The sequence below is a fragment of the Vipera ursinii genome (assembly GCF_947247035.1).
Source record: "Vipera ursinii genome assembly, chromosome: 1".
In the NCBI taxonomy this organism is placed as follows: Eukaryota; Metazoa; Chordata; class Lepidosauria; order Squamata; family Viperidae; genus Vipera; species Vipera ursinii.
In genome coordinates, this window is record NC_139512.1 from 5,319,893 (window position 1) to 5,333,616 (window position 13,724).

The following is a 13,724-nucleotide window of genomic DNA, read 5'->3' on the forward strand; positions in this document are numbered from 1 at the left end:
ACAGTTCTGGAAACTTCAGTGGACTGAGAATCTGACAGCCAGAGATTTGTCTGACATATAGAGTCTGAAATGTTTTCACTCTTGTCTTATGTCAGCTGGTGACCATTTTTGTTTCAGTCTCAGATTAAAGAGTTGGTTTTGGCATTGAAACCTAGCTCTGTATGTTAATCTGCATTTCAAATGTGAAGCTTTAAGAAAAATTCTGGACTTTATGAGCCAAGTATTGATTGTTTAAATCAGTCTACTTTCTGACATACATTCTGATATGGAAAATAACATGTTTAGAAGTTCACTAATATCCTTGCAGTTCTTATGTAAACGTCTTACTCCAAATTTAGTTTCTTTTGTGATAGTCCTCCTAACTGTAGCCCTGTTGTCTTCTCTTAGGTGTTGGTCAAGTTGTGCTCCAGGTGGCTGCAGCAACAAACTGCAAGCATCACTATGGTGTGGAGAAAGCTGATATTCCAGCCAAATATGCTGAGGTAACATAACATACTATATATGTTAGAAATCTGGCCAGAGTGATTATATATCATTTTTTTAAAACAGCATCTTCAACATCCAGTGCTTAGATCAGCCTCAGCAACTTTTAAGATGTGTCGATTTCAAGTCAATGAATACCCGAGTTAGCATGCTGGTTGGGGAATTCTGGGAGTTGAAGTCCACTGAGGTGGAAAAACACTGGCTTAGATGCTCAGTTTTATAGCCTGTGGTGACTGTTAAGTAAATAGCGTCCCCAAGAGTAGAAAAAGGGGACACAGACTAACCTCCAAGAATGCAAATGACCAGCTGTCTGCAAGGAATATAAATCCTTGCATTCCCCGCCATCCAGTTAGAGCTGAAGAAGCTTCTTGGATAAGAAGTGAAACATCTTCAGAGAAAAGCAAGAAAATCCAGTTGCTTCTTGGAAAAGCACCTTTGGGACAACCATGACCCGGATGACTGAGAATCTCCATAGACATTTATGGATCCTAAAGTTATTCCAAATCGTTTTGGCTTCTAAAACTACAGCCCATTCTCAAGCATGTCAGGGCTAAGTACTTTGTCAGCTTAAATGTGGTAGCTTAGGTACAGATTCTGGGCTCAATACTTTATTATTTGTTACCAAACTGCATCTTATAGTGCCCTGTTAGTAACAGTTCCAACATAGAACTGGCCTTACAAAAGGTGAAACCTTACTTGTGAAGGAGCTGCCCAATCTGCCTTAATATTGGCTGATTTCCCTCCCCTACCTCAAAGCGTTTGTCGTCTAAATTAAGCCATGCCAGGGATGGTTTTTTTGAAGTTCTGTCAAATGGAGGAATCTGGGTTGAAATCCGTACAGGTAGTTTTCAACTTATGACTGCAGTTGGGGCCAGAATTTCCATTGCTACACAAAGCAGTTGTTCAGTGATTTAGACTTGATTTTACAACTTTATTTTGCTATGGATGTTAAGTAAATCACTGCAGTTCTTAAGTGAATGACCCGGTTGTTAAGTGAATCTGGCTTCCCCCATTAACTTTGCTTGTCAGATGTTGGCTGGGAAGGCTGCAGATGTTGATCACATGACTCTGGGACTCCGAAGCCATTGTACATATATGCTGATTACAAAGCGCCTGAATTTTAATCACATGACTGGGGGATGCAGCAATGGTTGGAAGCAAGAGGGCTGGTCATAAGTCACTTTTTTCAATGCCATCATAACTTCAAATAGTTGCTAAACAAATAGTTGTAAGGACTACCTATAAGTTTCCTTGTGCCAAGTAGGCTGCTCCTCTGTGAAAGACACTACAATTCTTGAATTTCTCAAGTGGTAAACCCAAAAACCTGTTCAGCATGTTTTGCTGCTAATTTCACCACGCTCCTGTAAAGTTAAGATTAAATTTGGCTATCTTCCACATCCTAAAATGTTATGTTAATGGCAGTGCAACTTTGTGTACTGTAGCAGTCTCTCATTAGACACTCTCATAGTTACTATTTTCTTCTATTTGTGGAAACATAGTCTCTGGATTTTTTTTAATAATAATCTTTTTCTTTCTTCCACCCTTTCTAGACAATGGACAAAGAATTCAGAAAGTGGATGAAATGGTATGGGAAAAAACATGCAGATTACACAGTGAGTGAAACTAAACCACAAAGTTCCTTTTAAAACCAAGCAAACCTTCTTTCTCTAACCCTAATGTGGATAATGACATTTTATTTTAGTGTAGGAGTTTCTGAGAATTACCTTTGCGGTCAGTTACAGATTAAAATTAAATTTGGTCTGAAAAGTCAAAGGAGCTCTGGTCCTTTTGGTGATGAAGAAAACTTTAATAAACTAGAATATGAATTAATCATTTGTCAGTTTAGGCAACTTGTGTGCTCTTTAATTAAAGTCAGGTTACATTTCTTTTTTGTCTGGACTCTTCTAAGTTTTGACTTGTGGCTTATGGCTTGTCCATCAAAACCCAAATGCAGCTCTCACCCTGAAAAATGTCTTCACCATGGGCCAGGAAATGATGTACAAATATTTATTTTATTTTTATTTATTTATTTATTTGTTTTTATATACCGCCCTTCTCCCGAGGGACTCGGGGCGGTGTACAGAGCAAGGTAGGTATACAATTAAACAATGGTAAAAACAAATGAAACCCCAAAGAGCTATCAGGCCAGGCTGGACTGCTGGAACAAGTAAGTTTTTAAGTCGCGCCGGAAGGTGCGAAGGTCGGGGGCCATCTGGATTTCGGTAGGCAAGCAGTTCCAGAGGGTTGGCGCACCCACTGAGAATGCCCTCCCCCTGGGGGCCACCAGCCGGTATTCTTTGACCGGTAGCACCCTGAGGAGGCCCTCTCTGTGGGAGCGCACAGGACGGAGGGGTGTTGACGTTGGCAGAAGGTGCTCCCGTAGCTAATCCGGACCCATGCCATGTAGGGCTTTGTATGTCATCATTAGCACCTTGAATTTCACTCGGAAGGCAACCGGAAGCCAGTGCAGCTCACGGAGGAGAGGTGTGATATGGGAGTATCGGGAGGCCCCCAAAAGTGTTTGTGCAGCTGCACTCTGCACCAGTTGAAGCTTCCGAGTGGCTCTCAAGGGCAGCCCCATGTAGAGAGCGTTACAGTAGTCAAGGCGAGAGGTCACAAGTGCATGGGTGACTTGGCCATTGAGCCAAGAGGTCAGAGGATATAGTACTGTTCTGACTTTGTAAATTTTGTCTTTGAATATGTAATGAAAGAGAGCTACTTCCTTTACAATTTAGACCAGCGTTTCTCAAATTTTACAACTTTTAAGATGTGTGGACTTCAACTCCCAGATTCTAGAATTCTGGAAGTCAACACATCTTGACATTACCAAGGTTGAGAAACACTGTTTTAGACAGGTGATTTAGAGTTTAGCATTGATGTACTGTCTGGGAATTTCTTCTCATGCTTTGAGTTAAGACTTAAAACTTCTTGTAATTCATGTAAGCTGATGGCCGGGAAGTATCACCATAAGTGGCAAGCTATGCAGGTACCTCTGGGTGTATTGGTATGAAACCACTTAGATCTGAGAGCTGTTTCTAGAATCTTTTTCTTAAGGAAGTCATCTCTTCCCTTCTCTGAATGCTTTCCATGTGTCATTTTTCCCTCTCAGTTTTCCTAATAAATTACGTTCCAAGTCATTAAAAAGGAATAGAGATGGACTTAATAAAATGGCACAGTTTGCAGTAAAATGTATGATCAGCTGGTAGGTTATAATTTTGCCTTAAAATGCTTGGATTAGGGAGATGACCAGGTTTAATGTCACTTTGTGCAATCATTAGCCAGGAATTCTAAAAGTGTTGAAAAAGCCATTGCTCATACATCATGCTAATTCAAAAATTGACACATTAATGCTCGAGGCAGCTGACTCCAAGGCCTGGGGAGGGGAAATTGCTTAGCTGTGTTATATATGAAGAGGCCATTATGTCTGCTCCTACTTTTTTTGGTTTCTTGTTGAGTGAAAAATAATGAAAAAAGTAAAGGAGGTTGTCAGGAAAAAAGCCAAGTGAGATTATGTGCCACCAAGTCTCTTAGAAATCACATAGACATAGAAAGATAAGTCAAGTGAATTATTAAACCCTTTTATCTGGGTTAAGAAGAGAATTGTTCCTTCCTTCTTTCCTTCCTTCCTTCCTTCCTTCCTTCCTTCCTTCCTTCCTTCCTACCTACCTACCTACCTACCTACCTACCTACCTTCCCCACCCACCTCCCCAAGTGACTCCGGGCAGCAAACAAATTTTTTTAAAAATAAATGCAATTGAAATCCCCATCTCCATCCCCTTTCTTTTTGTTTCTCACTTGTTTTCCCCCAATTAATAGCAACATCATAGCTTTCTCTCTGCTCATCTACTCTTTTGCCACAAAAAAAGCCAGCAGAATATTTACTTGTTTCTAGATGAATATATTTACCGCCCATTTTTCAGCGGGAACTTCAGCCCGCTCAGATATTTGAAAAACCCTCCAGTCCCTCCTGTGGTTTTGAAACAGAGCCATGTTTAGCAGTTTTCTTTTTTTATTAGTATTATTTTAAAAATAGCTGCGTGTGCTTTTCCAGGCAGAACAATTCTTTGTAAGCCAAGTGTATTAAACAGTGGCTGTTGGAATGAAACTCTGTGTGTGTGTGTGTGTGTGTGTGTGTGTGTGTTTGTGTGTGTGTATGTGCGCGTGTGTGGTATTATATACACAGGCAGCCAGCCAGGTCTTGGTTCTTTCTACTGTGAGGGTGTGATGCATTTGCTGTGGGTAGATTTCTTTTCTCAAATTTATTTTTGAGCTCTCAACTCCAGAAAAGCAGTCTTTTTGGAAAGGTACCGGTTTCTTAATGTGATTAGCCCTCTAGTCATATGTCCTTTTTGTGCTCCTGCTTGGGATCCCAACTGCCTCTTTGGCTGGATTCTGGTCTTTAGTTGCCATGAATATAATTCCTTTAGTCTTCGGTAGGTAGGCCTGGCATTGGCATATGTACGGAAACCTGAATTAAAAACTTTTGCTAAGTTTAGAATAGTCCTGCTGAATTAGAAAGTGCTTGCTGAATGTTTAACTAAATAGCATTGTAGAAGGAGACACGTGTTAGTTTCTGGCTGTAAAAAAGTCAGGAGTCCGATAGAATCGTTTAATAAAAATTTGTTACAAGTAGTCTTCACTTAATGACCAGTGGTTTAGCAGCTGTTTGAAATTACAACGGACCTCTTTAGAGTTACTTACGACCCATTTTCGACACACAAACACATCATGGTTACATGATCACATTTTGGGCACTTGACAACTACTGGCTTGCATTTAAAGCCATTTGCAGCATCCCATAGCCAGGTGACTATGATTTTTGGCTTTTTTTTTGCCAATTTCCGACCTTTACTTCTGGTTTCTGACAAAAACGTCCATTGGGGAAAAGAGGTTCATTTAACAACCAAGATGTTCACTTAATGACTACTGCAAAAAGGATCATAAAGTCAGGTGCAGTCGCGTGGTAAGCACTTAATGAATGCCATAACATGCAACTTTAATTCTGGGCTTAATTCTGGTCATAAATTGAGGACTACCCATAATCAGAAAACTATCAAACATTTCCTGATTTTGAAATAATTAGCAGTAACTGGCCTGGATCCTCTAGTTAAAAGGTTGGTTATTTTTGTTTTGGCATACTGTATACTGTTGACCATGATTAAAAAGTTGATGTGCCAAACCTTTTCTCTTGTGTGGCTGTTCTCACAACTGTTTGGTTTGCACAGCATATAAGCCACAAAGTACTATTATCCTATGTCTGGGCCCCATATCTGTGCTCAGATTCTCAATACCTATTTTAGGTAATGGTAAATTAATGTTAAAATTACCTAAAATGCAGTTGGTGGCTGTTTTAACTCTTTCACCTGTTCGGAAGTCTTTCTCCTTTTTGGGTCAGAAGGTCAGATGGGGAAATGAAAATTTGGAATGGAAGAAAAGGTTTAAGCATCTATTTCATTCCTCGTCTAATAATTATAACTTGTACAGTTGCTTGTGTGTTTTTAATGTTGGAAAAAGAAAAAAAAACAGCCTTGTATGTCCTTTGAATTTACATAGGCTTAGTCTTCTCTTGAAACAAGTAACTGGTTATATTAGAATCACAAATGAACTTTGCAAATGGATTATGTTCTGTTTCCTACCATGTTTTTGATGCCTTAACATTCAACAATAAGCATACAGGGAGTGCAGAATTATTAGGCAAGTTGTATTTTTGAGGATTAATTTTATTATTGAACAACAACCATGTTCTCAATGAACCCAAAAAACTCATTAATATCAAAGCTGAATATTTTTGGAAGTAGTTTTTAGTTTGTTTTTAGTTATAGCTATTTTAGGGGGATATCTGTGTGTGCAGGTGACTATTACTGTGCATAATTATTAGGCAACTTAACAAAAAACAAATATATACCCATTTCAATTATTTATTTTTACCAGTGAAACCAATATAACATCTCAACATTCACAAATATACATTTCTGACATTCAAAAACATAACAAAAACAAATCAGTGACCAATATAGCCACCTTTCTTTGCAAGGACACTCAAAAGCCTGCCATCCATGGATTCTGTCAGTGTTTTGATCTGTTCACCATCAACATTGCGTGCAGCAGCAACCACAGCCTCCCAGACACTGTTCAGAGAGGTGTACTGTTTTCCCTCCTTGTAAATCTCACATTTGATGATGGACCACAGGTTCTCAATGGGGTTCAGATCAGGTGAACAAGGAGGCCATGTCATTAGATTTCCTTCTTTTATACCCTTTCTTGCCAGCCACGCTGTGGAGTACTTGGACGCGTGTGATGGAGCATTGTCCTGCATGAAAATCATGTTTTTCTTGAAGGATGCAGACTTCTTCCTGTACCACTGCTTGAAGAAGGTGTCTTCCAGAAACTGGCAGTAGGACTGGGAGTTGAGCTTGACTCCATCCTCAACCCGAAAAGGCCCCACAAGCTCATCTTTGATGATACCAGCCCAAACCAGTACTCCACCTCCACCTTGCTGGCGTCTGAGTCGGACTGGAGCTCTCTGCCCTTTACCAATCCAGCCACGGGCCCATCCATCTGGCCCATCAAGACTCACTCTCATTTCATCAGTCCATAAAACCTTAGAAAAATCAGTCTTGAGATATTTCTTGGCCCAGTCTTGACGTTTCAGCTTGTGTGTCTTGTTCAGTGGTGGTCGTCTTTCAGCCTTTCTTACCTTGGCCATGTCTCTGAGTATTGCACACCTTGTGCTTTTGGGCACTCCAGTGATGTTGCAGCTCTGAAATATGGCCAAACTGGTGGCAAGTGGCATCTTGGCAGCTGCACGCTTGACTTTTCTCAGTTCATGGGCAGTTATTTTGCGCCTTGGTTTCTCCACACGCTTCTTGCGACCCTGTTGACTATTTTGAATGAAACGCTTGATTGTTCGATGATCACGCTTCAGAAGCTTTGCAATTTTAAGAGTGCTGCATCCCTCTGCAAGATATCTCACTATTTTTGACTTTTCTGAGCCTGTCAAGTCCTTCTTTTGACCCATTTTGCCAAAGGAAAGGAAGTTGCCTAATAATTATGCACACCTGATACAGGGTGTTGATGTCATTAGACCACACCCCTTCTCATTACAGAGATGCACATCACCTAATATGCTTAATTGGTAGTAGGCTTTCGAGCCTATACAGCTTGGAGTAAGACAACATGCATAAAGAGGATGATGTGGTCAAAATACTCATTTGCCTAATAATTCTGCACTCCCTGTAGATTCTCCCTTTTCCCTATTCTATGTTGTAATAGATATGTTTGGATTAGACATCTAAAAAGTGGCTTAGTTTAAATGTGAATTTCAAGCTCCTTTTTTCTTTAATCTATTTTTAGCTGGAAAGAGGTGATTTCCTCTCAGAAGAATGGCGAGAAAGAATTGCAAACACAAGGTACAGTGATTGTGGATTCAATTTTAACCTGGGCTTCTGGGGCCGCCATCATAAATATAAAATTGTTTGATAAAAAGTTAGTCTCATCTCCCATTTTGAGGATTGCAGTTCAGTATCCCTTCTGCTCCTTTGATTTGTTAGCAAATAATATTAACATTGTTCCTTATTTCTTGGAATTTTAAGGACACTGGGATTGAGGATATTCTGCATGGGAAAACAGTGTAGAATTTAAGCACAGCTTTCATGGTTTGGGAGTCAATTCCCCAAGGAGGTGGTGGACATCCATGCCTTTAATGGACATGTCCAAGCGTTGGCTAATCATTCATCTGTTGGGAATGCTTTAATTTGGACTTCTGCCCTAAGCGGGGTTGGATTAAATAGCCTAAATGATCCCTTGATTTTGCTATCTTTATATGTTTATTTACAAAACTAAATGAAGCCAAAGGATATACATTGCTGTTCAATGGCAGTTTCATTATTGCCACAATATAGCTTCAGAGCAATAGCACTTAAGATTTGTATATTACTTCACAATGTTTTATAGTCCTCTCTAAACAGTTTACAGAGTCAGCCTATTGCCCCCAACAATCTGGGTCCTTATTTTACCGACCTTGGAAGGATGGAAGGCTGAGTCAACCTTGAGCCAGTCAGGATCAAACTCCTGGCAGTGAGTAGAGTCAGCCTGAAATACAGCATTGTAACCTCTGCGCCATTACAGAGAGGCCCTCTTTTCTGAAAAATTCTCTCGGCCCATTCTTTAAACATTTTTAATTGTACACCGCTCAGAGTTGCTCTGAGAATGTGGTGGGTGGTCTCTAAATTTGATAAATAAATAAACTCTTCTGCCTACGAAGGCAAACACTTTTAGACCTTAGATAGGATGGAGGAGTTTTGTTCTCAGAAGGCTGTGCCATTCCAATGTGCCAAACTCCAGTGATCTCTCAAACATTAGTTTCCACTTAGTGTAAATTATGTGGAGTATTTGTACAGAAATACTTTTCTGAAGAATTTTAAAAAAAACCTCTCGCCGCTAAAAAAGGGAATGAGGCCTTAGTCTGGTTATTTTTTGGAAAGATTTCTCTCAGTGTAGGTCAGGGAATAGTAAATAATCTGAATTCTAGTACAAGGTTGGACAAAATGTGAATCTAGATCTGTTGATAGATCTCAGAAGGGATTATAATATGATTAAAAAAGGATTTATATTTCCCAAATCCTTAACAACAGCAGCAAAATGGCAAAAAGAGCCATACTGTTGGAATTAAATATATTTAGGGAAACTTGGTTTGCATATTTACGTAGAAGATTCTGTGGGCTTCATTTTCAGTTCCGATACTCAAAACCAAAATCTGGGCTTAGAATTCTTGAATTGACTTGAATTTGTTTTGTACCAAATTTCAGTTGGAGGAACTCTAGAAAAGAAAGCTCCAAAAAATTGGGGAAACTACATAGGTTTTTGAAGTTTGTCTGCTTTCATTCTAGTTCTTCTCTTTCCTGAAATTTAGAAGAAAATAGAATTGTACACTGGCACATAATTAATTGCTATTATAGTACCCTTTTTATGCTGCACGTTTGTCATGCAAGGCATTTTATCAGAAGCCATATGTGACTTAAGGTAGTCCTTGACTTTTGACCAAAGTTATCACGGACCTAGCTTGGGACTACTTATGACCCAGACAGTCAGGATTTTATTCACTGTCATTTGGATCTCCTGTAGTCACAAGACTCTTTTAGAACAGTTTTGCTGAAAAGTACCTCTTTGTTTTCACAAAACTGTTCCCATAGCAAACTATCGGTTCACTTAACAATCACAGGGCTTACTTAATTACTACTGCAAAAAAGGTTCTAAAATCGGGGGAGTCATGTGACTAATCAGTTTTACAATCTTTGTGACCCACATCCATGATGGGCAGGCTCCATTATGGTCATAAGTCAAAGACTTCCTGTATTCAGTTCTTTTACAAAAAAAAAGAATACTTGGTAAGTTTTTCTGGCTTTATTTGGTATAGTCCAGGGCAGGGGTCGGCAACCTGAAAAAGCAAAAGAGCCACTGGGAACCGGTACTATCACACATAAAAAAAATGGGAGCCACGTGCGTGCATCCACGCACGCGCACGCGCATAAAACAAAATGTTTTGCACATGCACAAAACGTTTTGTTTTTTGTGCATGCGCGTGTGTGGATACACGCGCGCGGTTCCACTTTTTTTTATGTGGATGCACCTGCACGCCAGCGGCGACGGGTCTCCGTGGTGACGGGCGCTGGGTTGCGGCGGCGCCTTCAGCCCAGGCGTCGCCAGAGCCACCCCCGGGACCTCCAAACTGCTGCCCGAACACCCGTTTGGAGACCTGCTGGTGCAGCACCAGCAAGTCTCCAAACGGGTGTTCGGGCGGAGGTGCGTGCGCAGCTCTCCAAACCTTTGGAGAGGTGCGCGCGCACCTCCACCCGAACACCCGTTTGGAGACCTGCTGGTGCCGGTTTAGAAAGCTTTCTAAACCGGCACCAGTAGGTCTCCAAACTGCACCTCCGCCCAAACACCAGCAGGTCTCCAAACGGGTGTTCGGGCGGAGGTGCGCGCGCACCTCTCCAAAGGTTTGGAGAGCTGTGAACGCAGGTCCGCGCACGCAGCTCTCCAAACCTTTGGAGAGGTGCACGCGCACCTCCGCCCGAACACCCGTTTGGAGACCTGCTGGTGCCGGTTTAGAAAGCTGTTGCGGGCCGCGGCAGCTTTCTAAACCGGCACCAGCAGGTCTCCAAACCGCACCTCCGCCCGAACACCAGCAGGTCTCTAAACGGGTGTTCAGGCGGAGGTGTGAGAGAGGTGCGCGCGCAGCTCTCCAAACCTTTGGAGTAGTGCACGCGCAGCTCCTCCCGTTTGGAGTGGTGCGCGCGCACCTCCGCCCGTTCGGAGAGGTGCGCGTGCACCGGGCGACTGGGAGCCGCAGGAGACGGCTCAAAGAGCCGCATGCAGCTCCTGAGCCGTGGGTTGCCGACCCGTGGTCCAGGGGTAGGCAACCTTGGCTCTTTTATGACTCGTGGACTTCAACTCCCAGAAGTCATGAGTCAGTTATGCTGACTCAGGAATTCTGGGAGTTGAAGTCCACGAGTCATAAAAGAGCCGAGGTTGCATACCCCTGGTCTAGGCCTAGGCCGCTTTATGACTCGTGGATTTCCTCTCACTAGAAATCTTTTTTAAGCCTTAATGGGAAAACAAGACGTTTTTCTTTTCTTTTCTTTTCTGTTACTTTGCAGTGTTATCTTTGTGAATAACTTTGCTTTTGGTCCTGAAGTGGATCACCAGTTGAAGGAGCGATTTGCAAATATGAAGGAAGGTAATAAATCCAATATTCTTCTAGCAAGACTTTCTTGAGTTAAATACACATACCTACATGCATAAATATCAAAACCAAGCTGGGATGTAGCTACAGGTATGGGTTTTGTTTTCTTTTAGACTCGTGATTGTAACCTTGAGGTTTATATAAATTGACTCTGCCTTTGGTTACAAACGTTGCTTCCTAGAGCTGATGTCTTTTATTTATCTTTTCTTACCTCTGTCTCTTCTAAGATTGTAAATTCCCTCAGTTATCTTGTGTGAATACTAACTCATAAAGCTTAATACACATGGAAGCAATCAGTATTAGTAATATCAGGGATTTCATATTCTTTATATCTTCTGAATATATTCAGTAATGCAATTATGTAATTTTAGCCTCTGAACTTCTGAGCATTCTCCCCCTTAACAAATACTTTTTACATGTTATTGTTACTGGCCCTATCCTTCTCCCTCCCTCATTTCATTGAACAAAGCCTTGGGCTTTTGATTTGTTACCTTGAAGCAATATCATTTGATCTTGAAACCCATGTAAACTACTTTGCTTTCTCTAAGACAGGGGTCTCCAGCCTTGGTAACTTTAAGACTTGTGGACTTCAACTCCCAGAATTCCTCAGCCAGCAAAGCTGGCTGTGGAATTCTGGGAGTTGAAGTCCACAAGTCTTAGAAGTTGCCAAGGTTGAGGATCCCTGCTCTAAGAGAAACCTTAAAGCTCTATGAAGAACTCTCTGCTATAACCTCCTCTTTAGCATCATTTGCTCTGTAACCACAAATTTTAGAGTTCCTCAAATTCCTACGAAAACAAACCAGAGCAGTTTGATTTAATGCCAGCTACAAAGCCCTTTGGTATGTTGGTGAGCACCCAGAACTGTGTGTGTCCACAAGAACTGGTGTGCCAGCATGCTTTCAGCTAGAATATTGTGGGGTCCTTGGCACTCCCTGAACTTGGTTGTTTTCTTGCAGACATTTTATTACTCAACTAGGTGACATCATCAGCGGCAGTCAGACTTTGTTCAGAACCTTGAGACTGTGATAATGGCCAATTTATTTGCCATTTTTATAGAGCTCCCTTTACATTAAACACATGAAGAGTAATATCTCTTGGCAGTGTTTGCATTTTGCACCTGAGCCTGGTAACCTTATTGGCCATCTGCAGCTTTGATGAAGAACAAGGTGCTCAGGCAGGCGAGTGAGAGGCATCTGAGTTTGGCAAGAGGAAGTTGTTAAATTAAATAAGCTTGATCTGATCTATCAGGGCAGCTTTTAAGTACTGCTCTTGGAACGAACACTCCGGTCTTCATCCTTAGCCAGAAACCTGCCTTAGGTTTGCCTTACCTTCTAATTTATTTTAATTACCAAGGAGAGATTTGGCATCTGTTCTTGAAATGTGATCCATTGCACAGTGCTAGAGCTATTCAATTTCTTCTCTACTGCTTATTCTAAATAAAGCTTTTTTTTACTTCACCTGCCAGGGAGCTGCCCTGTATTCGAATCCTCTTGGGTGTGGCCTTTGGAGCTATTTTATAGCTAGCTGCTCCTTTTCATTAGGCTATTCATTTGTTAAGCCATCAAAATCTCAAAAGCTCCCCCATTCTCGGCAGAAACCAAAACCTTTCTGAAAGGCAGATTCACAGTAAAGCTGCTGAGCTGGTTGCCTTACAGCTGTAGTGCTGTTAAGACTTGTGATTAATAGGGATTATGAATGGCTGAGTAATTATCCCTATTTAACCATTTTACTCATCTGTTAGACGAAACAATGAAAAGTCATGTAGCGCCTTTTAGACTAAATTATTTTATGGCTTAACCTTTCACTGGCTGTAGCCTATGACTGCACTCCACCCCTTTCACGAGATGCATTAAATGTTGTGCTGAGTCATAACATGCAGTTAGAGGAATTGTCAACTGTGAGGGAAAAACATATGCATGGCTAATAAAAGTATACATAGGGTAATGTATTTGGGTATTAAGCCATACGTTGTGGCCATTTGGATACATGAAAATTTCCAAGCTATTATCTGAGCTATAATTCCTCCAGAAGTTTAGCTTAGTCTCTTGTGTCCTAGCATCCAATGATCATATCACTGTTATAATCCAGCTATTTTTTGAATGTTTCCTATATTTTTCTTAATCTTGAGCTGGTCAGGCCATAGACCATATGCATCCCCTATTACTCCCCCTCCCAAATGCCTTTTTTGCTCTGTATTGTTGAGATTTGGGGAGGAGATTAAAGGAAAAAGGGAAATTTCTCAGTTACCCAGTTCTCCACAACTTGGTCGATTACTGCTCTGTTTCATAGAGAGGTTTAAGTGTGTGTGTGTGTGTGTGTGTGTGTGTGTGTGTACACACACACACACACACACACTGCTCAAAAAAATAAAGGGAACACTTAAACAACACAATGTACTGTATTTAATAGTAGGATGTCTTATTTTCTGTTCCCTTTATTTTTTTGAGCAACACACACACACACAAACACACACACACACACACACACACACACACAC

At 41.2% G+C, this 13,724-nt stretch overlaps 1 protein-coding gene across 3 annotated transcripts in view; it reads left to right on the forward strand.

Moving 5' to 3' along the window:
* DOT1L (DOT1 like histone lysine methyltransferase) overlaps positions 1-13,724 on the forward strand; it is a 92,012-nt gene that overhangs the window by 32,302 nt on the left and 45,986 nt on the right. For all 3 annotated transcript variants that reach the window (XM_083376878.1, XM_083376879.1, XM_083376880.1), the window contains exons 6-9: positions 388-482; positions 2,034-2,096; positions 7,837-7,892; positions 11,142-11,221. In XM_083376878.1, coding sequence (XP_083233004.1) covers positions 388-482; positions 2,034-2,096; positions 7,837-7,892; positions 11,142-11,221 — 294 coding nt within the window. The remainder of the gene's footprint in view (positions 1-387; positions 483-2,033; positions 2,097-7,836; positions 7,893-11,141; positions 11,222-13,724) is intronic.